We start from the raw sequence: 22048 nt of genomic DNA on the forward strand, positions 1-22048 counted from the left end.
TTAGAACAAATATTCACTATTCACTGTATACCTGTAACTCTACCTCTTCACTACTTTACAACTGATGCTCTTAAACACTTTACTAAGAGACAAGAAATTCAAGTAATTAACTCTTGACTCTTGAGTTCAGCACAGCCTGAATTCCAGGTGACTCTACCTCATAAAGCTGACTGAGAAAATTAAGCCAATATGTGCCAAACTGTCTGTCACGCTAGCCAGATACAGGGCAGACAAACGAAGATGATAAAAACAGTATGTTTATTGATGGGGCTCCCGCAAAAGAGGAAAGTGAGGGACAGGCAAGGTCAGTAACAGAATGGCTGGGTACAGCAACAACATACATACTAATGGGTCGTCAGACAGTCCAGGGTCATATACAGAAAACTCAAAAATACAGGGAGCAGGCAAAGGGGAAAGTCAAATATAGCAAAAAGTTTGGTAAAACGGCAATCAATAGAAAGTGAAAGGCAAAAGGATAGTCAAAAAATCAAAGCACATCGATATCAGAAGGGAAAACAAGAAATGAGTTGTATGAAAGCTAGAAAGAAAAATCAGTACTCAACAAGGAACAAACAGAATGAAGGGTATATATACACAGGTGAGCAGGTGTGAGCAATTAGTAGATGGGTGAGTGGGAACGATGTAGGGTCACGTGATCATTGGAGACAAAAAGTTCCGGTGAGAATGCATGCTTTGAAGTGACACTGTCATCCAAGAAAGAGGTGCTACTTATTCTGGTTTGTTTAACACTTGTTTTGTTTACGGAAAAATTTCAGATGTTTTGATTCCTACTTTTGATGACACTAGAATTAATCTACAATGCAGAACATTTTAAAATAATGAAAATAAACCCCACTGAATTTAAGATGTGTCTTCAGACTGGTACTGTACTTAACATAACATTAGACATAATATTTTATATTAAAGCTGATGTCTGTAAGTTTTTGGGATTTGGGGCCCTCTCTGGTAAGAATGGGTAATTGCACCGAGCATGCGAAAGAATCATTTTAAACTGGGCGGGTGTGATGCGGTTTCCTTTCCGATTCCAGGTTATGTTCAGTCAGAGAGAGAGAGTGGGCTCAGTCAGAAACTTCACTCCTTCGTTTCTTTGTTTTTACTATGGGTGAATGAGCTACTGAGCTCTGAGCTTCCTCTTCTGAAGTCTCCATTGCTCCACCAGCCACTTGCGTTTAGTAAAACTGAGCCGGATCTTCTTTTAGAGGCTGTACGTGTGATGTAAGTACGTAAAGACGCGTAACGTGGCAAGAAGAACTCCTGCAAAAAGTGACTTGACACCTGAGTTTTTAGAATGAATATATTAGGCTTAGCAGGGATGTTCGTTTCAGCACTCTGGTACCATTAAACACAATCTTTATCCCTTCTCCACTCAGAAATGCTTCTGCTTTCAGTTTAGAAACAAAATAATAGAGTTTGCCACTTTAAGTCACTTTGCAATTTAATGTTATCACTTAGTCAATACAAAACCCCTCATACTAGTGTGTTTTAGAACTTAAATGGAAAGCAGTACGTGGTGCGTTGTAGTAAATGCAGCAGTGAGGCTGAGAGCTGGAATTTTCCAAACTGGACAGGTCTTGATCCCATGGCTCTAGTTAAGCTTAGAGGAAACACACACACATATATACACACAGACACACACACACAGAAGAATCCAACTGATAAAACTCAGTAGCTGACGGCTATAAAAAGACTGCAACTTCCCACACACACACAAACCACATACTGCGGCCAAATATAGATCAGTTAAATCAACAAAAGTAAAAGCGGGTTGTTGTTCTGTGAGAAGAATGAGAAGAATGAGGGATGAAGAAGTTAACGCTGGGGGAAAAGCTTCATGTGTAATTACATTAAAACAAGCAGAGCAGCCAGCTAACCGCATAAATAACCCATACAGTCTTAAGAGGCTGCTGTGCGTGTGTGTGTGTCTTGGGTTTAATGTTGTGTATGATAGCTCTTGCGTTTCTCAGTAATTGGCAGGACTGTCACTTTTCAGATTAAGAAATGAAATATTTCCGCTCACTCACTCTCTAATGCAATTACATTTCTATTAACATTTTTGAAGATTTTATTAAAAACAACATACTTCAGTTGTATGTGTTTCTCCTGGATTCCAAATAAAAATATTGTCATTTAGAGCATTTATTTGCACAAGTTCATATTCAGAAAGTTTTAAGAGTTCAGAAATCAATATTTGGTAGAATAACCCTGGTTTTTAATCACAGTTTTCATGCATCTTGGCATCATGTTCTCCTCCACCAGTCTTACACACTGCTTTTGGATAACCACCTTATATCACTCCTAGTGCAAAAAAATCAAGCAGTTCAGTTTAGTTTGATGGCTTGTGATCATCCATCTTCCTCTTGATTATATTCCAGAGGTTTTCACTTTGGTAAAATCAAAGAAACCCATTTTTAACGTGTCTCTTATTTATATATATATATATATATATATATATATATATATATATATATATATATATATATATATATATATATATATATATTCTCCCAAATGTAGCTAGGCCAATTATCCCACCCATTCAGCTGCAAGTCAGCTGTATATCCCCACAACAAAAGGAAGGTGAAAACTAGCACATGCCTCCTCCGACACATCTGAAGTCAGACTCCGCCTCTTTTTGAACTGCTGCTGATGCAGCATTGCTGAGTAGCATCACAGTGCGCTCGGAGAAAAGCGCAGCGACTCAGTTCTGATACATCAGCTCACAGACAGAAGGCTTGTGCTGATCAACATACCCCTAGGAGAGATGAGTGGTAAGGAGCGCCATCTACCCACCCAGAGAGAGAGCAAGGCCAATTGTGCTCTCTCAGGGCTCCGGCAGCTGATGGCAAGCTGCATGATTTTAGTCAAATGTTACTTATGTTAGATTATGCTAATTTGACCAGAATCCGTAAATATGTTTTAATATACAGGGGTAGCATAATGAAACTAAACACCTGTCATTTTAGTGTGGGAGGTTTCATGGCTAAATTGGAGCAGCCTGGTGGCCAATCTTCATTAATTGCACATTATTGCACCAGTAAGAGCAGAGTGTGAAGCTTCAGTTAGCAGAGTAAGAGCACAGTTTTGCTCAAAATACTGCAATGCACAAAACATTATGGGTGACATACCAGAGTTCAAAAGAGGACAAATTGTTGGTGCACGTCTTGCTGGCGCATCTGTGACCAAGACAGCAAGTCTTTGTGATGTATCAAGAGCCACGGTATCCAGGGTAATGTCAGCGAAATACCACCAAGAAGGACCAACCACTTCCAACAGGATTAACCGTGAATGCAAGTTATTAATGTGGTCTTAAACCAGGTGTTTCAGTTTCATTGTCCAACCCCTGTAATTCTGAGATGATACTAACATGCAGGTAGATGTTAATCAGAGCTTGTTTGCTGTGCTGTCTGTACAACACACTTGCTACATTAATAGCAGTAGAGGTTTGTGGGTAATTATTCAGGATCTGAGGCTGGTAACTCTGCCTGTTGCTGAGTTGTAGATGCACTTTGCGCCAGCCTGCTGTGAACATACATCATAATCTCTGGAGTTGCCACGGTAATTAAGTTTCTCAGAGATGACTTGTTTTTCAGTTGGTGAGGGATGTCAGTTCAGCCTGAGCAACAGGAGGAGAGCAGCACATCAGCACTTAAGAGGAGATCCAGCTGGGTGGGCACAGACACCTCTACAGCACTATACCGGAGTTCCCTGCGCTCAGCCTGGAGGAACCCTGTGTTTCATGTGTTGATGCCTGTCCTGCTCTAACACTGATCCAGCCAATCAGATAAATAACAATCCCTTTCTGATCTGGAGTCAAGTCCTTATATGTGGGTCTGTCCACACATTCGCTAAGGCTCTCAGGGAGCTGTTTTAAGTAATGCCGGGCCAGGATCCTACCTACTCACCTAATGATACATAGAGAAGAGCCATAACATTAAAACCACTGACGGGTGTAGTGAAGAACATTGATGATCTGCTTACAGCAGCACCTGCTGAGGAGCAGGATCTATAACACATGTTAAATTCATTTTTTTATCAGTTTAAAATGTTCTGCATTGTAGATTACTACTAAAGTCATCCAAACTATGAAGAAAACCATGGAATTATTTAGTAAACAAAAAAGTGTTATATTTAGTAGCATCTCCTGCTTAGATGACAGCTTCACACATCATCTAGGACAGGGGTCGGCAAATAAGTTTGGCCGTGAGACAGATATTTTCCAGTGTAAAGGGATGGAGTGCTACAGACTAGTAGCTCTCCATCCCAGAGGGTTGTTGAACCCAATTGCAGAACAGCTGATCTCAAAGCAGATAAACTCAAAAAGAAAGGAAAAAAATAAAAATAAATAAACACCCGTGTCTTCAGGGTCATGGTCCAATACACTACCGCTGCCCCAGCTAGTGAATTGGGACACAACCGGGAAAAAACACCCTTTAAGGAGATAGAGAGCCTGAGAACGAGCAGAAAAACGAGAACGTCCTGTTCCCTGTAGTTTCCCTTCTGTTTGTGTTTCTCTGTGTTTATTTACCTTACTTCCTCCATGCCTATCATTTCTCCACATGGTCCTGTGTTCCTCTGTGTCTCCACCTTAACTGTTTTCACCTGTGTTCATTTGTAGCTCCGCCCCCTCATTACCAGTCCCCAGGTGTTACTTGTTTCCTTCTTGTACATTGTTTATGTCTGTTTCGGTTTTAATTATGTTTATATTTGTACTAGTTTTCCTGTTTTTGGTTTACTGTTTCTTTGTTTCTTGTTGTAAATAAATATTACTTGCATTTGTGTCCGCTCTCCGCAGCCTTTCCTGCTGCAGCCATGACATTTATCAGGTGTTTGTGAAGCCAAACACTTTTGTCCTCTACCTAATGATATATGTGTTCCTTCATAATTGTTAAGTGTTTACTATTAATCTACAATACAGTAAATAAATCAAATAAAGGAATAATATTAATGAGAATGTGTCTAAACTTTTAAATGATATTGTAGCTGATCTATGCCTAAGAAAAAGGCGACCAGCTAAAGGATATAATCCATAAATTAATGCATCTTTCAGCTTGTCTCATCGTCTAGGGACTCCACCCTTCTTTACTACTATTTCCATGTTTTCTCCTCTGATAATATTAGACGTTTGGTTGCATTAAAACAGAGAAAACTGTCAAAAATCAGTCAGAAGTGTTATAAAAAAAAGAGGCGCTTAGTTATAACAATTACCAGCTTTTTCTACACCTACCAACAAGCCACTTAGTGTGAGTGGGTAAAAGCATGGCACTCATTAAAATGTGCTAAGCAGGGGCACTCCAGGACCAGATGGGAAACACTTTACTGCACTGATAAGGACCTATATTGGTACAGACCCTGACAGTTTGGGAACAGGGTGAGGTGGAACAGACAGGAGAAGACATGATAAAGTCTTTGGGAGCACTAGGGGTGTGAATCACGGAGCATCTCAGGATATAATATTATCACAATACTGTGATTCTGTGACACTCGATATAACACAACACAATTCTCTATGATTCTTCATAGCATCTGTGTTACTGAAGAGGGTAAAACACTCCTTAATAAGCAAATACCAGGAATTGTGGATTTATTGGTGTCAGATTCACAGAATTACATGTGGAGTAATGAAGCAGTAACTTTTGTAAGTCACATTAGGGGAGTTTAGAGCGCCTGTTTCAATAAAAATATCCATATTTGACAGCATATATCAATACAATACAATTGAACAAATCGATACAATATATCATAATACTGATGTATTGCCCCACCCCTATTAAGCACTGGTGAACTCACCTGGCCTGAGGTTTCCCCTTCAGAAGCCCCTGCCGCTTACAGCGTGGGTGAGGACTCAGGTGGTAGGTGAGCTGACGGCACACCTTCTCCATCGCACTCAGAGAACTGCCCTCCTATAAGAAAGCGTGAGAGAGAGAGAGAGAGAGAGAGAGAGAAAGAGAGCAAGCAAGAGAGACACAAATATACAAAGATACAAAGAGAGAGAGAAAATGACAAGAGCCAGAGCAAGACACAGAAAGAGAGAGACAGTGATAAAAAGACAGATCGACAGTGAGAAACAAAAAGAGAGACAGAAAGAGAGACAGAGAGAAAGTAAAATACAGTGATAGAGACAAAGCAAAAGAGAGACAGAGAAAGAGAGACAGCGATAGAGACAAAGCAAGAGAGAGAGCAATAAAAAGACAGAGAGACAGTGAGAGAGACAGAGAGAGAAAGAGAGAGAGAAAGAGAGAAAGCAAGAGAGACAGCGATAGAGGCAGTGAGACACAGAGAGACAGTGAGAGACAGAAAGAGAGAGAGAGATTGAAAGAGACAGACACAGAAAAAAGAGACAGACAGAAAGAGACAGAGAGAAAGCGACAGAGACAGAGATAGAGACAAAGTGAGAGAGAAAGCAAGAGAGACAGTGATAGAGACAGTGAGGCACAGAGAGACAGTGAGTGAGTCAGAAAGAATGAAAGCAAGAGACACAGCGATAAAGACAAAGCAAAAGAGAGAGAGAAAGAGAGAGACAGAGATAGAGACAGAGAAAGACACAAAGAAAGAGAGAGAGATAGCAATAGGGACAAAGCAAGAGGGAGAGAGAAAGCAAGAGAGAGAAAAAGAGAGAGAGACAGCGATAGAGACAAAGCAAGAGAGACAGTATTAGAGAAAGAGAGATACAGAAAGACAGCAAGAGAGAGAGAGAAAATGACAGAGAGAGAGAGACAGAAAGAGAGAAAAGAGAGAGAGAGAGAGAGAGAGAGAGAGAGAGAGAGAGAGAGAGAGAGAGAGTAAGTAACTGTGCAGTGTGTAAAAAGTAATCTGTAAGATTTATCCACTGCTTTATCCTGTGCAGTAGGTTTGTGGTCTGGTATTGATCCATTCAACCTGAGCCTCTCTGACCACAGACACACACACACACACACTCTCTCTCTCTCTCTCTCTCTCTCTCTCTCAAATTCAAATTCAAATGGCTTTATTGGCATGAATTGTAAACAACAACTGTTGCCAAAGCAAACAATTCAACAAATACAAAAATAATAATCAAATTATGACAAAATTGAAGGATAATAAATAAATTACAATATGTGAGAAAAAAAAATAATAATAATTATAATAAGAAATAAATGTACATATAGTTTATGCAATAATAGATATATAATTATATAAGCAGGGTTGTTTAGTGTAGGGTGGGGCTCTCTCTCTCTCACTCTATCACTCCCTCACTATCTCTGCACATGAGCTCATCCATGGAGACTCTAATCACTTTAGCTCAGGTTCTTCCTTCACCTCTACCCTCAGCACAAAGCCCCCTGCATGAGCTGTGCTGGTTCAGGGAACTGCGGGGTGTCTGTCTGCCGATCAGGAGCTGTATTGATTACCGATTGTCTCACCTGTCTCTCGCTGCAGGGAGTCTGAAACGAACAGAGTCTAGGAGCTCCAGTGTATTCAGAGTAAGAGCTGACCCATACAGAATTCTGTTATCCACACAAACACCAACTTCCACATCTCAACTCTCCTAAATATTACAGCCCTTACAACTTCAGTAGTGTCTGAATGTCCTGATGAATGGGCCAATAGAAATTCTCCAAAATTACCTAAAGTAAACTCTTTTACATTGACCTCCACTGAAGGTTAAGTTGTTAAATTGTTGTTAACTGTACAATAGAGCAACCAAACTTAAATGAGAGTAAAAACAATGTATTATCAAAAACTGAGTTTGTTCTTTTAGCGTATGACTTCGCTACACTTGCGTGGAGGATTTTATTGAAAGGTGTACAAAGTTAGAAATACCACATGATCAGATTAAAAAAGAAAGTACATCCTTTCATTGCTAAATGCTGTAAAGACGGAGCTGTTCTGCCAGAAAATGAGTGCAATCCACATAAGACTTTCTTAGAACCATCAATAACTTACAATAAAGAGTATGTTTACTACAAACTAGTTGTATGTGCTATTATATATTCATTGAACTGATTTTCCAATTAAATACATATTTAACAAGGATATATTTTCATACTGTGGTGGCAAATATGTTCTCGCTCGTAGATGTACTTCACTTATTTTCAAATGGAACACACCAAAACCTAAGAGTGCTAAAAGTGCTCTGTCTGCCCTCACAGATGAACACAGATGGCTACACTCAATGATATGGTTTGGCAGTGTGGGCAGTGCGCCAAGTCCTGCTGGAAAATGAAATCAGCATCTTCATAAAAGTTGTCAGCAGAGGGAAGCATGAAGTGCTGTAAGATTTTGTGGGAAAACAAAACTGCACTGACTTTAGACTTGATAATAAAACACAGTGGATCAACACCAGCAGATGACATGTCTCTCCAAACCATCACTGATTGGTGGAAACTTCACACTAGACCTCGAGCAGTTTGGACTGTGTGTCTCTCCACTCTTCCTCCAGACTCTGATCCCTTGATTTACAAATGAAATGTAAAATGTACTGATGATCAGTGATGGTTTGGAGAGACATGTCATCTGCTGGTGTTGATCCACTTTGTTTTATTATCGCTATCTTTAATAAACTCCTGAAGACAGAGCTCTTCAAAGAGCACTTACTCTCCTAACACCTCTAACAAACTAACTAATTCTAACCTCATCTCCTTCTTCCTCTTCTCTACTCCTCTATCCCATTATTTCCCTCTGACCTCCTTAAGGCCCTATCTATAGATGCTTTATTTTTAACTTCTATTATTTTTGTACTTAACCTCTTCTATTATTTGCAATTCAATATTGTAAGTCGCTTTGGACAAAAGCGTCTGCCAAATGTAATGTAATGTAATGTAATGTAATGTAATGTATTATCAAGTCTAAAGTCAGTGCAGTTTTGTTTTCTCACAAAATCTTACAGCACTTCATGCTTCCCTCTGCTGACAACTTTTATGAAGATGCTGATTTCATTTTCCAGCAGGACTTGGCGCACTGTCCACACTGTAGCCAAAAGTACCAATTGGTCTTATATAATATTCTAATATTATGAGATGCTAATTTTTGTGTTTTCATTGGCTGTAAGCCATACTCATCTACAATAAAAGAACACTTAAAATAGATCACGCTGTGTGTAAAACATCTATATAATATATGAGTTTCACATTCAACTAAATCACTGAAATACAGTAACTTTTCAATTATATTCCAATGTTTTAAGGTTATTTTAAATATGTTACAACCAGAACATATTTATAATGAACTAACCAGATATTCTGACACAAATGCAGAAGAAACAAATGCTTGAGTGACTGGGACAGAATAAGGTGAAAAGCAACAACACCATTAATAATACTGCATTTACTGAACCTAACAGATCAGACTATTCCCTTTTAAACTCCAAGAAGTGGGTCTGAAATTGGTTCCCTTTCAAAATCTGATCAACTAATTGAAATTTAAACACTTTTTGAGTATTTAAATACTTTACTTGTTTGTAAGAAGTATTTAACTGTGTTTGCTCTACCACAGTAAAGACTGCTAGTCAGGGATACAGTAGTTTTTAGTAGGAGCTGGTGGGTCGTGCACATTTAAGAAGATTTTCCTTGTTGAGATAATTTTGTGAACCCAGACCGCTGTATAACAGTGTGTGTGTGTGTGTGTGTGTCTGTGAGAGAGTCTTTGAGATGATCTTTCACACTTTTCTCTACTTTAATCATCTGCAGCACCTCTATCTCTCATGCGCTCTGCTATTCTGTCTATTTTTCTTTCCTTTTGAGAACTCTCTCTGTCTCTCTCTCACACACACAAACACACTCTCACTTTATGAGGGAACATGTGTGTGCGCACACAAACACACCCACACAATGTGACAAATTATCAGACTCAAATTACCTACTCATCTTTCCAATCACTCTCCCTCTGCTTCCAACATCTTTCCATCCCCCTGCATGTGTGTGTGTGTGTATGTGGTGTGTGTGTATAGTGTGTGTATTGTTTGAGTCTCTGGTGTGTGTGTGTGTGTGTGTGTCCAATTTATTAACCCCAACAAAAACAGTAGCAGTCCAGCCAGCCAGAACCAGGATGAGTGAATCATTGTGGTGAGTGGATTGGGTCTCTATCAGTGTGTGTGTGTGTGTGTGTGTGTGTGTGTGCCGATGGTGGGCTGTAAGAGTAAGATTAGTGTAAGGTTTATGGATAGTAGGCCCATATACTACTAGAAACACATAGGCATTGGATATATATATATATATATATATATATATACAGTGAGTCCAAGAAGTATTTGATCCCTTGCTGATTTTCTTTGTTTGCCCACTAATAAAGACACTATCCTTCTGCACTTTTAATGGTAGATATATTCTAACATGGAGAGACAGGATATCAAGACAAAAATCCAGAATATAATTTTAAAGAATATATTTTAATTAATTTGTATTTCAATGAGGAAAATAAGTATTTGATCCCTCTTGCCAAACACACTCAATACTTAGTGGCAAAGCCTTTGTTTGCAAGCACAGCGGTGAGACGTTTGTTGTAGTTAACCACAAGTTTAGCACACACACCAGGGGGAATTTTGGCCCACTCTTCTTTGCAGATCCTCTCTAAATCATGAAGGTTGGTGAGCTGTCGCTTGGCAACTCTGACCTTCAGCTCCCTCTATAGATTTTCGATCGGATTGAGGTCTGGCGACTGGCTGGGCCACTCCATGACCTTAATGTGATTTTTCTTGAGCCAATCCTTTGCTGTATGTTTAGGGTCGTTATCATGTTGGAAGACCCAACCACGGCCCATTTTCAGATCCCTGGCAGAGGGGAGGAGGTTGTCCCTCAGGATTGTGCGGTACATGGCTCCATCCATCTTCCCAGTGATGCGGTGAAGTAGCCCTGTACCCTTGGCAGAGAAACACCCCCAAAACATTATGCTTCCACCTCCATGCTTGACGGTGGGCACAGTGTTCTTGGGGTCATAGGCAGCATTTTTCTTCCTCCACACATGGCGGGTGGCGTTGAGGCCAAAAAGTTAAATTTTGGTCTCGTCTGACCACAAAACCTTCTCCCAATAACTTGGTTCATCTTTCAAATGATCATTGGCATACTTGAGGCACGCCTCCACATGTGCTCTCTTCAGCAGGGGTACCTTTCGGGCACTGCAGGATGTGAATCCATTGTTGCGCAAAGTGTTGCCAATTGTTTCCTTGCAAACTGTGGTCCCAGCTGCCTTCAGGTCATTTGCTAACTCCTGCCGAGTGGTTGCAGGACGATTTCTGACCGTTCTCAGCATCATTTCCACCCCACGAGGCGAAATCTTCTTTGGAGCACCGGGCCGAGGTCTGTTGATTGTCATGTTATACTCTTTAAACTTTCTGATAATTGCACCAATAGTTGTTACTTTCACATCCAACACCTTACTAATCTTTTTGTAGCCCATTCCAGCTTTGTGAAGGTCAACAATTCTGACTCTGAGGTCCTGTGACAGCTCTTTGGTTTTACCCATGTTGGAGACTTGAAATCTGTGATCTGTCTGATTCTGTGGACAGGTGTTTTTCACACAAGTGATTAGTGAGAACAGGTGGCTTCAGGTCAGGTAACAAGTTGATTGGGAGTGTCTAACTGGTCTGTAAAAGCCAGAACTGCTAATGAATACTAAGGGATCAAATACTTATTTCACTCCATGAAATACAAATCAATTAATATATATTCCTTAGATTTATTTTCTGGATTTTCTTTTTAATATTCTGTCTCTCCATGTAAGAATACATCTACCATTAAAAGTATAGAATGATCATGTCTTTATTAGTGGGCCAACAAAGAAAATCAGCAAGGGATCAAATACTTCTTGGACTCACTGTATACAGTGGTTGGACAATGAAACTGAAACACCTGGTTTTAGAGCACAATAATTTATTGTGGTGACGGACAGTTCTGGTGGAAACAGGAGAGTTGAGGTGCACAATGAATTCTGTTGTGATTTGATCAGCCGTGGTTTTATGTTTTTTGGATACAATCCGGGTTAGCACCCGAACATCCCTTTCAGACAGCTTCCTCTTACAGCGTCCACAGTTAATCCTGTTGGATGTGGTTGGTCTTTCTTGGTGGTATGCTGACATTACCCTGGATACCGTGGCTCTTGATGCATCACAAAGACTTGCTGTCTTGGTCACAGATGCACCAGCAAGACGTGCACCAACAATTTGTCCTCTTTTGAACTCTGGTATGTCACCCATAATGTTGTGTGCATTGCAGTATTTTGAGCAAAACTGTGCTCTTACCCTGCTAATTGAACCTTCACACTCTGCTCTTACTGGTGCAGTGTGCAATTAATGGAGACTGACCACCAGGCTGCTCCAATTTAGCCATGAAACCTCCCACACTAAAATGACAGGTGTTTCAGTTTCATTGTCCAACCCCTGTAGATATATATATATATATATATATACATAATTCCACATTTCTATGGGGAAAAGAAAATAGATAATTGATAAACTGAACTGAGAATTTTGTGTAGAAATACACCCCTCATACATACATATAAGCACTTACATACACGTGTAGGCAACATAGTGGCTTAGTGGTTAGCATGTTCCCCTACCAGCACTACCAGGTCTTTGGTTCAAGTCTCTATCTGAGAGAAGTTTCTATCTACCTATCTGAGTGGGTTTTCTCTAGGGACTCCAGAGTCCAAAAACATGGAGTGTGTGTGTGTGTGTGTGTGTGTGTGTGTGTGTGTGTGTGTGTGTGACTGTATGTCCAGATATAAATAGGCACTCTGTGCTGTGGTGCCCAATGCAGTCCTCCAGATGAAAGGTGGTTTCTGGTTGAGAGTATGCTTTGCGCAATTGGCTGCTGCTTCATAATAGTGTGTGTATGTGTGTGTGTGTGTGTGTGTGTGTGTGTGTTCAATGTGTGCTGAGTAGGGGTGTCACGATTTCGATATCTAATCAAAATCGATCGAAGTTATGTCATGGTCTCGAGCCTCGAAGTCAAAAAGAGGATCAACGATCCCTCCCTCAAAGCTACACAAGCACACGTACCACGCAAATGGCGCAGCACAGTGTAGCCGACGCCGCGGACATTGTGACTGCTGAAAGAGCAGCCCTTTCTCCAGAGAATGTGGACATTCTCATCTTCTTAAAGAAAAACTTGAAAATATAAAAATAACAGTTGTTTTGTCTAGCCTCAAATATGTTAATAGTTTTGGTACCTTAAGGAGCATCTTTCTCTCAGATAAAGTTAATAATATATCTTTATTAAAGAAAAAAACTTGTCATTCTCAGGGACCGAAAAAGTCTTAAAGTCTTATTTTTCATGTTTATCTGTTATAGTAGGATAGAGTTCAGTTTGTTAAGGCTCTAAATGTTCTATTATTTTGTACATGACTGTTCCTGTATTTTTTTATTATTTATTTTGTTATGTTGCACATTGCTGTTTTAATAGTGCACAATGCTGCTACCTTTTGAAATAAGATATTGTAAATTTAATGAATCAAACCAATGAATGACCATAGACTAATCTAAAACTGGCATAGGCCTCTCTGCTGTAAAAAAAAGAAAAAAGAAAATCGAGAATTGAATCGAATCGTGACCCTAAAATCGGAAATAAAATCGAATCGAGGATTTAGAGAATCGTGACACCCCTAGTGCTGATTGTAAATGGTTGTGTGTGAAACGTGCAAAAGGAGGAGTAGTCTGGTTTCACAAGTATCAGAGGAGGCATGTGCTAGTCTTCACCCTCCTGGTGTCAGGAGAGCTCATATTAATGGGAATTAGTTAATAGGTTAATCCTCCACATTGGCCAAATGATTTAATTTTAGTGCATTTTCTAGTATGAAAACAAGTTTATAGTTGTGGATTTGTGTTTGTGTTTAACCTCAGCTGGATGTTTCCTACCAGTGTCTAACAAGAACTCCCTCTCTATCTCTTTTTCTCTCTCTCTCTCTCTCTCTTTCATCCTCTCTTCTCTGCTGCATTTCCATTCATGAGGGTCTCTGTTCTAAGAATCAATGAGCCACTGAAAGCCCTGCCAAACACAGTGAAGGGACACAACAGAGCCTGCCGAAGAGGGCACTGTGCCACATCAAAAACACTGATTAAGAACACACACAAACACACACATGCGCATGCACACACACAGACGCCCACATGTACACATAATGAATAATGCTCACAGAGTGAATATAAATATGAAGCGACTTCATTACTTGCAGCTTGCCTATTAACTCAAGACCCCTTGCAGAATTAAAGATCCTTTATGTGTGTGTGTGTGTGTGTGTGTGTGTGGCTAGTGGTGGGGAGTGCGGATTAAAAGTATGAGTGTATAAATTTGCTTTCTCTAGCTTCCTTTCTTTGACAGATCTGTTATTTTTAAGCTCGCTGCTTTTGCCTCTGTGTGTGTGTGTTTAAGTGTGTGTGTGTGTTTAAGTGTGTGTGTGTGTGATCCTCGGGCTGATGTTGTTGAGGATCTATATATAGTGTAGTGAGAGAGTGAGTCTATGTCTGCATGGTTGGATATGATGGTTGTGTGTATTGCTGCATGTCTGGTGTCAGTGTGGATATGTGCTCGTGGCTATGCTCTGAATAAATGAACCGAGGCCGTGGGACTGATTGCGTTGAGTTTTTTTTATTTTATTTTATTTTATTATTTTTGTTTATTTGTCCTGGACACAAAGTATTAAATCTGTTCTGTTCTCACATTGCCAGACGTTTAGCTACAATACACCCTAAAATAACCTACATTATACATCCAGGAATACACTCATCATATTGCGATGCTCATTGCTATCTTACCCCCCGCCAACAGTCTTTCATCGCTTTCACGCCTCCTACCCAGTGCTGTGCGATATGATGATAAATATCGTGGGAACAATAGAAAAGTGTCTATCGTGCTACTTACCTTCTTTCGTCCCTATCGTTTCTACAGTAATTTCATCAATTATTCATTCAAATTTATAAAGTAGGCTATGATGAAATGTATTTCCGTGGTCACTTTGCATAAACTCGGTTTATATAAGTGATACTAAAGTAATTTTCTCAAAAAAAGCTTCATAATGTGGTTTTGCGACATGGCGCTGCTTTACGTTATTTGACGGACACTTTAAAAAATGTTAACTGAGTTTATTTTGATAACTCAATTTAAATATCAGTATAAATAAAAAAAAAAAATTAGCTACTGCATCTACCTCATCTGTTTTCATTTGATACATATATATTGCTGCACTAAAAGTTTGGTTTAATGTCACATCAAGTCATATTGTTCGAAGAATAACTGAAAACAGGCTCAAATGTGGTATATCATGATATATATCGTTATCGAGATATAAAAAATTCCATATCGTGATACATGATACATTTTTCCCATATCGCCCAGCGCTACTTCTACCTGTGCTGTTAACATAGCAACAGTGCACCAATGAGTGTGGTGGTCTGGAATTGAGGTAGGTTCAGGTAAATTTCTGGCTTATTGCTTGCTATGTTGGTGGAGGAAAACACAGGTGCGCCACTGACTGAATAAAACCTTGGCAACAAACAGTCAACAGTCAGCAGTCGTTGGCTGTATGAACTCTCCCTGGGTTCAGTGGGTCATGGGGAGCTGAGTTCAGGATCGAAGGGCACCATTTGGGCATTGGTATAGACACATACAGAGTCTGTCTTGTCCCTGTAGACAAGTGCTGCCAAAAGAATATGACTCTCTGGAGCAGATAAACATAAACATACTGGTTATGCGTTATATGTGACAATATGCATTTCGTCGCTGATTATTTTTTATAATTATTACATAATTTGAACAGACAAACTGACTGACTTCCATTGAAAGGTTAGAAGGTTTTTCTCTCTCCTGTAAAGTTGCTGTTTTGGAGAAAGTGTTTTTCATTGGACAGTGACGATATGTAATAACTGTTTAATAGTTTGGTGACTGTGCTATGATTTTTTTTTATAGCATGTGTGTGTTAGCATTAGCAGTAGACTCCATACGGTTCTAAACATTGTTCAGCAATGCTTAAAAGCTGTGAAATCTGTTTGGTTCTCCTGGCAGCAAAACAGAGCAAAAGGCATAAACTAATTCTCTTAATAATAATGGAAGTGTTTTGGGCATAATGTGAAACAAGCCAATAAGTGTGCCAGTTTCCATTCACTTTATTGGTGCATTCAAGTCTTAACAGCATGTCGCTTTGTGCGTCTCAGCAAAGAACCATCAGTGTGCATGGCCCAGCTATAAGATTGAACTCTGATGATTGACTGTTGTCAGGGTTTAAATCGGTTAGGGGAGCTCCTTTGTTCTCGCCTCCGAAATATATAGAAACACGCCAGAAATGTACCTGAACTCAACTCACTTCCAGACCACCACACCCATTAGTGTAGATTTACACTAATGGGTAAACTCTGATGCTTAACAGTGTAGGCGCAAGGCATGAAAATAGACTGTGGAGGGGGTGTAAGATAGCAAAGAGCATCGCAATGTACCTTTTGCAGGATGTACAATAAAGCCCATTATGTTATTCTTTCATGCACCACTGTAAAAAGAGTTCCACACTGTAGACTCTTTATTTACTTTCTGAGAACTCTCCTCTGTGAATTCTGTGAACCAGAGGGCGCTCTGCTGGAGCACAGTGGTAAAAACAAAGGATCGGAACTGAAACAAGCTTAAAACGGCTGTAACTCATTAAATGCATACTTTAATACCCTGAACCCAATATACTTGATTAGACTGGAACATCTCTCACAACTATCCAGCAATCCAGATAGGCTAACAGACACAGCAGTGTGAGTGTGTGTGAGTGTGTGTGTTCTCACCTCTTTGGGGCAGTGCACGTAGCGAGCGAGGCTGATGATGAGGTCGTGAGTAATGGGATCCACCATGCTACGGAAGCTGGCGTACCGATACAGCACGTCATCCAGGGACGTCGACTCCATGCCCAAATCCTACAAACACACACAATCACAAACAAACACACTGATACTGGGTGCAGATCTTCCTAAAAGCGTAATACAAATTTAATAGACAAATTTAACTTCAGTTTCTGAATCAGTTTCTCTGATTTTGCTATTTATAGGTTTATGTTTGAGTAAAATTAACATTGTTGTTAAACTACAGACAACATTTCTCCCAAATTCCAAATAAAAATATTGTCATTTAGAGCATTTATTTGCAGAAAATGAGAAATGGCTGAAATGACAAATAAAGATGCAGAGCTTTCAGACCTCAAATAATGCAAAGAAAACAAGTTCATATTCATAAAGTTTTAAGAGTTCAGAAATTAATATTTGGTGGAATAACGCCGGCATATAATCACAGTTTTTTGATGCATCTTGGCATGTTCTCCTCCACCAGTCTTACACACTGCTTTTGGATAACTTTTTGCCTTTACTCCTGGTGCAAAAATTCATGCAGTTCAGCTTGAAGGTTTGATGGCTTGTGATCATCCATCTTCCTTTTGATTACATTCCAGAGGTTTTCAATTTGGTCAAATAAAAGAAACTCATCATTTTTATTGGTTGAGGCCTCAAAAGTTTTCAAACTGAACATTATAATCACTGCGATCACAGCTTATGTCCGTGCCAGCTGTGCCAGGGAAAGAGCGCCATCTACCCACCAAGAGAGAGCAAGGCCAATTGTGCTCCGGCAGCTCATGGCAAGCTGCATGACTGGGATTCAAATCAGTGATTTCCTAATCACAGTAGCAGCACTTTAGACTGCTGAACCACTCAGCAAAAAATATGAGTGCTATGTATGTATAAGTGTGTTCAGAATATCTGTAGCATTTTTGATGGCTTTTATGTTTGCATCCTTGCGTGAAATATATTTTAAGCCATTTGTTCTACAATGTAAAGAGCAAACCTTGAACTTTTTGTTAGTTTTGCCATTCAACTCTGACCCCAAACTCTGGAAAACCAATCATTCCACTCTGACAGTCCTCTACAGTGTGTTCAATCCAAAAAGTTTAGAATGGTAGGCTGACAGGTCTCACATCAAGTGCCCAGGAACCTGTAAATCCAGGTGCACTGATCTGAGGCCTGCCATATCCACCAGCTGCCTTACTGTCACCCAGCCCAAACTTCTACTCCAGTAGCAGACCTTCCTAATGATAGCCTGAAGGAAGCTGATTCTCAGTCTAACAGAAACCAGGAAACTGTTGGGGGAGTGTGATTAAAAAAACACAAGGTTTCTCAAACCAAGAGTTAAACCCAGTGACAGGTGTCTATCCAGGCTCAAGCGACTGGTAGCCTGGAGGAGAACACAGGCCATATCCATCCATCCATGTAGGGTGTTGATGATACAGTACCAGTCCATCCTCTTTCTTGCACAGGGAGATCCTACAACACAGCACTCATCCAGTTTTGCCCACTCCAGAAGAAGAATCTTCCAGTAGTTCTCTGGGTGGATTGTGCATAGTAAACAGGACAGAGTGCCAATCCATATCTGGGCACACAGTTATACATGCATTTACACACACACAAACTTACATACACATCAGGGTTTCCGCCACGTTCATTTCAGTGCGGCGGTCCGCCACGCCTTCGTTCTTCCCCGCCACCCTTCGTGAAAATTCGGAGCCCGGCGTTTTTCCCGCGCTTGATCAGCGTTGCCCCGCCCTCTCTCGTTTCTGACACTGGAATTTGATCATCTCGACAGGACACCGGCTGTCAAACTGGACAACTGAATCCGAGGTATGTGGCGCTGAAATGATGTTTTTTTATATTTGTGAACAAGTTGTTGAACATTGTTCAAGGGTTATATCGGTAATATGTTGTAGACGTAGCCTACACAACACGGCTGGTTTCGCATGTTGCATCTATTTCGGGAGGCTACAGGTGAGGGCTTCTCTAGCCGTAATTCCTAAACGCACAGCTGTGTTCCAGTCCTGCACATGTAGCAGGGTGGCCGCGGGTCCTTAAAAAGTCTTAAATGATATTAAATTTCATTTTTGTCAAATAAGGCCTTGAAAAGTCTTATTTTGTCTTAAAATTTCAACCAAAATGTCTTAAATTTGCCGGAGCTAAATTTAGGGGGGAATAATTCCGTCAGCCATGTGTTGAACTTCGGGGGTGGAAATCGGTAGTTAGTCATGCAGTGCCAACATAACGCGCGCGCGCGAGAGAGAGAGTGTGAGTATAGGACACAGCGAGAGAGAGAGACTGAAACATAACGCGAGAGAGAGAGAGAGAGCGAGAGCGCGCCTGTAAATAGCGAGAGAGAGAGACTGAAACATAATGCGAGAGAGAGAGAGAGAGAGACTGAAACATAATGCGAGAGAGAGAGAGAGAGACTGAAACATAATGCGCGCGCGAGAGAGAGATGAATTAAACAGTGATTAAACAGCTTCAACTTACGCAGGTGTCCACTCAGGCTCACTCACCTGGTGGAGTGAAAATCACGCTATGTTTCTGTTTCTGGAGCTGTCATAAAGCAAGGGTGTAGGGCCCTAGAATAGAGGCACCCTAGAACAGCTCTGTGATGCATTTGTTTTCACGGTCCAGTAAACATTTTATTGTAATTAAATTAAAGATTAAAGATATTGATATGTATAATTTAACATTTTGTGTTGCACACTTTTACGTTTACCGTATCTGAAAAAAGAACAATAAGGATTTATTTTAAAGAAACCTACTTTTTGCAACTTTTTGTTTTAAGTGGGCATTTTTCAGTGACAGTTGGAAATAAAGAAAATAACTGGAAACATGTGTAATTGTGTTATATCGTGATATCATTAACGTGATATAAATTATCGGTTCCCAACCGGGGGGTCCTGCCACCGCACCTTCAAGGAAATCCTGGGGGAAACCCTGCACATACACACCAGATCAATTTAGCGTATCTAATTTAGTGTACCTGACCTCCAGGTTTTTGGACTGTGGGAGGAAACTTCACCCAGATAGGGACTTGAACCAAAGACCTCAGTGCTGGGAAGTTAACGATCTAAACACTAAGCCACTGTGCTGTGTATTGGACTTCAAAAAGAGCAACTACTGAATGCTTTCTAGTCGGGGTGTCACGATTTCGATATTTCACCGAAATCGATCGAAGTTATGTCATGGTCTCGAGCCTCGAAGTCAAAAAGAGGATCGACGATCCCTCCTTCTAAGCTACGCAAGCACACGCGCTACGCAAACGGTGCAGCACACTGTAGCCGACGCCGCGGACATTGTGACAGCTCAAAGAGCAGCCCTTTCTCCAGAGAATGTGGACATTCTCATCTTCTTAAAGAAAAACTTGAAAATATAAAAATAACAGTTGTTTTGTCTAGCCTCAAATATGTTAATAGTTTTGGTACCTTAAGGAGCATCTTTCTCTCAGATAAAGTTAATAATATATCTTTGTTAAAGAAAAAAACTTGTCATACTCAGGGACGAGTCTTATTTTTCATGTTTAACTGTTATAGTAGGATGGAGTTCAGTTTGTTAAGGCTCTAAATGTTCTATTATTTTGTACATGACTGTTCCTGTATTTTTTAGTATTTATTTTGTTATGTTGCACATTGCTGTTTTAATAGTGCACACTGCTGCTACCAAAAGAAGCCACTAGATGGCATTACATATATATCTTAATTAAGTTATTTAAATTTGGCCATTAGTGCCTGATGTGGTGTATTACAGATCACTTGTATCACTTTTATCACTTAAATCAAGCCCATCTTTTGAAATAAGATATTGTAAATTTGATGAATCAAACCAATGACTAATCTAAAACTGGCATAGGCCTCAGCTGTAAAAAGAAAATCGAGAATTGAATCGAATCGTGACCCTAAAATCTGAAATAAAATCGAATCGAGGATTTAGAGAATCGTGACACCCCTACTTTCTAGTAAATCAACACTTTTAAATGAATGATGTGTGCGCAATATTTATGTATCTTAAATATCCAAGTAACATCGAAAAGTGATCCCAAACCAGTGAGAGACAATTTTGCAAAGTCCATCATCAAGAAGAAGTAGTCGTCGATGTAGTCATTAATGGATCTTCAAGATACACAATATAACTGCTGTGTTTGTATAAGTACGTGAGTGTGTCCAGAGTATCTTTAAGTCTATTGACGATGCAGTAAAAGATAATCTGGTAGTCAGTGCAGAGAAGCAGTGGGCAGGGGTCACCCTTTCTGGCGGAATAGAGGACAGTACACTGACAACTCATCTGAAGCATTCTGGCATCAAAGCTGGCCTGCAAAACAATAACTCCCCAGAAGGCTTTAAATAAAGTTCACTAGCAGCTCTTCAATTCCCGCTGCTCGTCCTGAAGTGAGCTGACGTACGGCTCTGTGACCTCCTGAAAAGTCACAGCGGCGTTCAGTATTTGGCTTTGCCTTTTTTGGAGAGCTGAGGACGGCCTGGGAACAACACTTCAGAACAAGATTGAGCCAAACCTTCAGCTGTAAACAGGTTGGGGACAGAGAGAGAGAGAGATAGGGAGAGACAGATAGAGAGAGAGAATTTATGGGTTACAACCTCCCCTGACAAGCATCACATGGCATCCTTAGACTGGAAGTCCCTTGCTGGGATTTAAACTGATGATATCCTTACTTTTGATGAGCAGCAGTTAGACCGTAGGGCCACCCCAGAGCCGTGAAATAAAGCTTGCCTTTCTGTCCTTCCTTGGACACAGAAATGTACAAGGTTTTATACACAATATGGACAAAAGTATAATTTAATAAAAAAAAAAACATTTAGTCTAAGGATGGCAATATGCACATAATTTTATAAGGGTTGAAATGCCTAGCTTTTATTTTTTCCATTAGCAATTATTTTCTATTTAGAAGACTAATACAATATACGACTTAAACAAACAAATCTTTGTGATAGAATGGTATTTTCTGCTTTCGTTTCAATAATAATTACGAATGAAATAAAAAACCTTAACTTTCATATATTCTTTCTTTCCCTTTTTTACTGCAAGTATTAGATTGGGACTTGGCAGTATTGGCAGATCCTCAAAATTAAAATGTGATCGGGACATCCCTAATTCATTCCCACTGACACAAGAGTATAAAATCGAGCTACCAGCCATGCAGGGTATTTAAATCCCTTGTTCGGTTGTTTCTACTGATGTGAAGCAAAGACAGAGAAAGCTAGAAACAACAGCTATACCCACAGCATGCAGAGATTGAGGGCATGGCAG

At 40.1% G+C, this 22048-nt stretch overlaps 1 protein-coding gene across 4 annotated transcripts in view; it reads right to left on the minus strand.

Moving 5' to 3' along the window:
• Positions 1-22048, minus strand: part of LOC103033101 (leucine-rich repeat-containing protein 75A) — a 51938-nt gene that overhangs the window by 20242 nt on the left and 9648 nt on the right. For all 4 annotated transcript variants that reach the window (XM_022665747.2, XM_022665748.2, XM_015601361.3 and 1 more), the window contains exons 3-4: positions 16733-16861; positions 5809-5921 (exon numbers count right to left, since the gene is read on the minus strand). In XM_022665747.2, the coding sequence (XP_022521468.2) occupies positions 5809-5921; positions 16733-16861 (242 nt within the window). The remainder of the gene's footprint in view (positions 1-5808; positions 5922-16732; positions 16862-22048) is intronic.

This window comes from Astyanax mexicanus, chromosome 1, assembly GCF_023375975.1.
Source record: "Astyanax mexicanus isolate ESR-SI-001 chromosome 1, AstMex3_surface, whole genome shotgun sequence".
NCBI lineage: Eukaryota > Metazoa > Chordata > Actinopteri > Characiformes > Acestrorhamphidae > Astyanax > Astyanax mexicanus.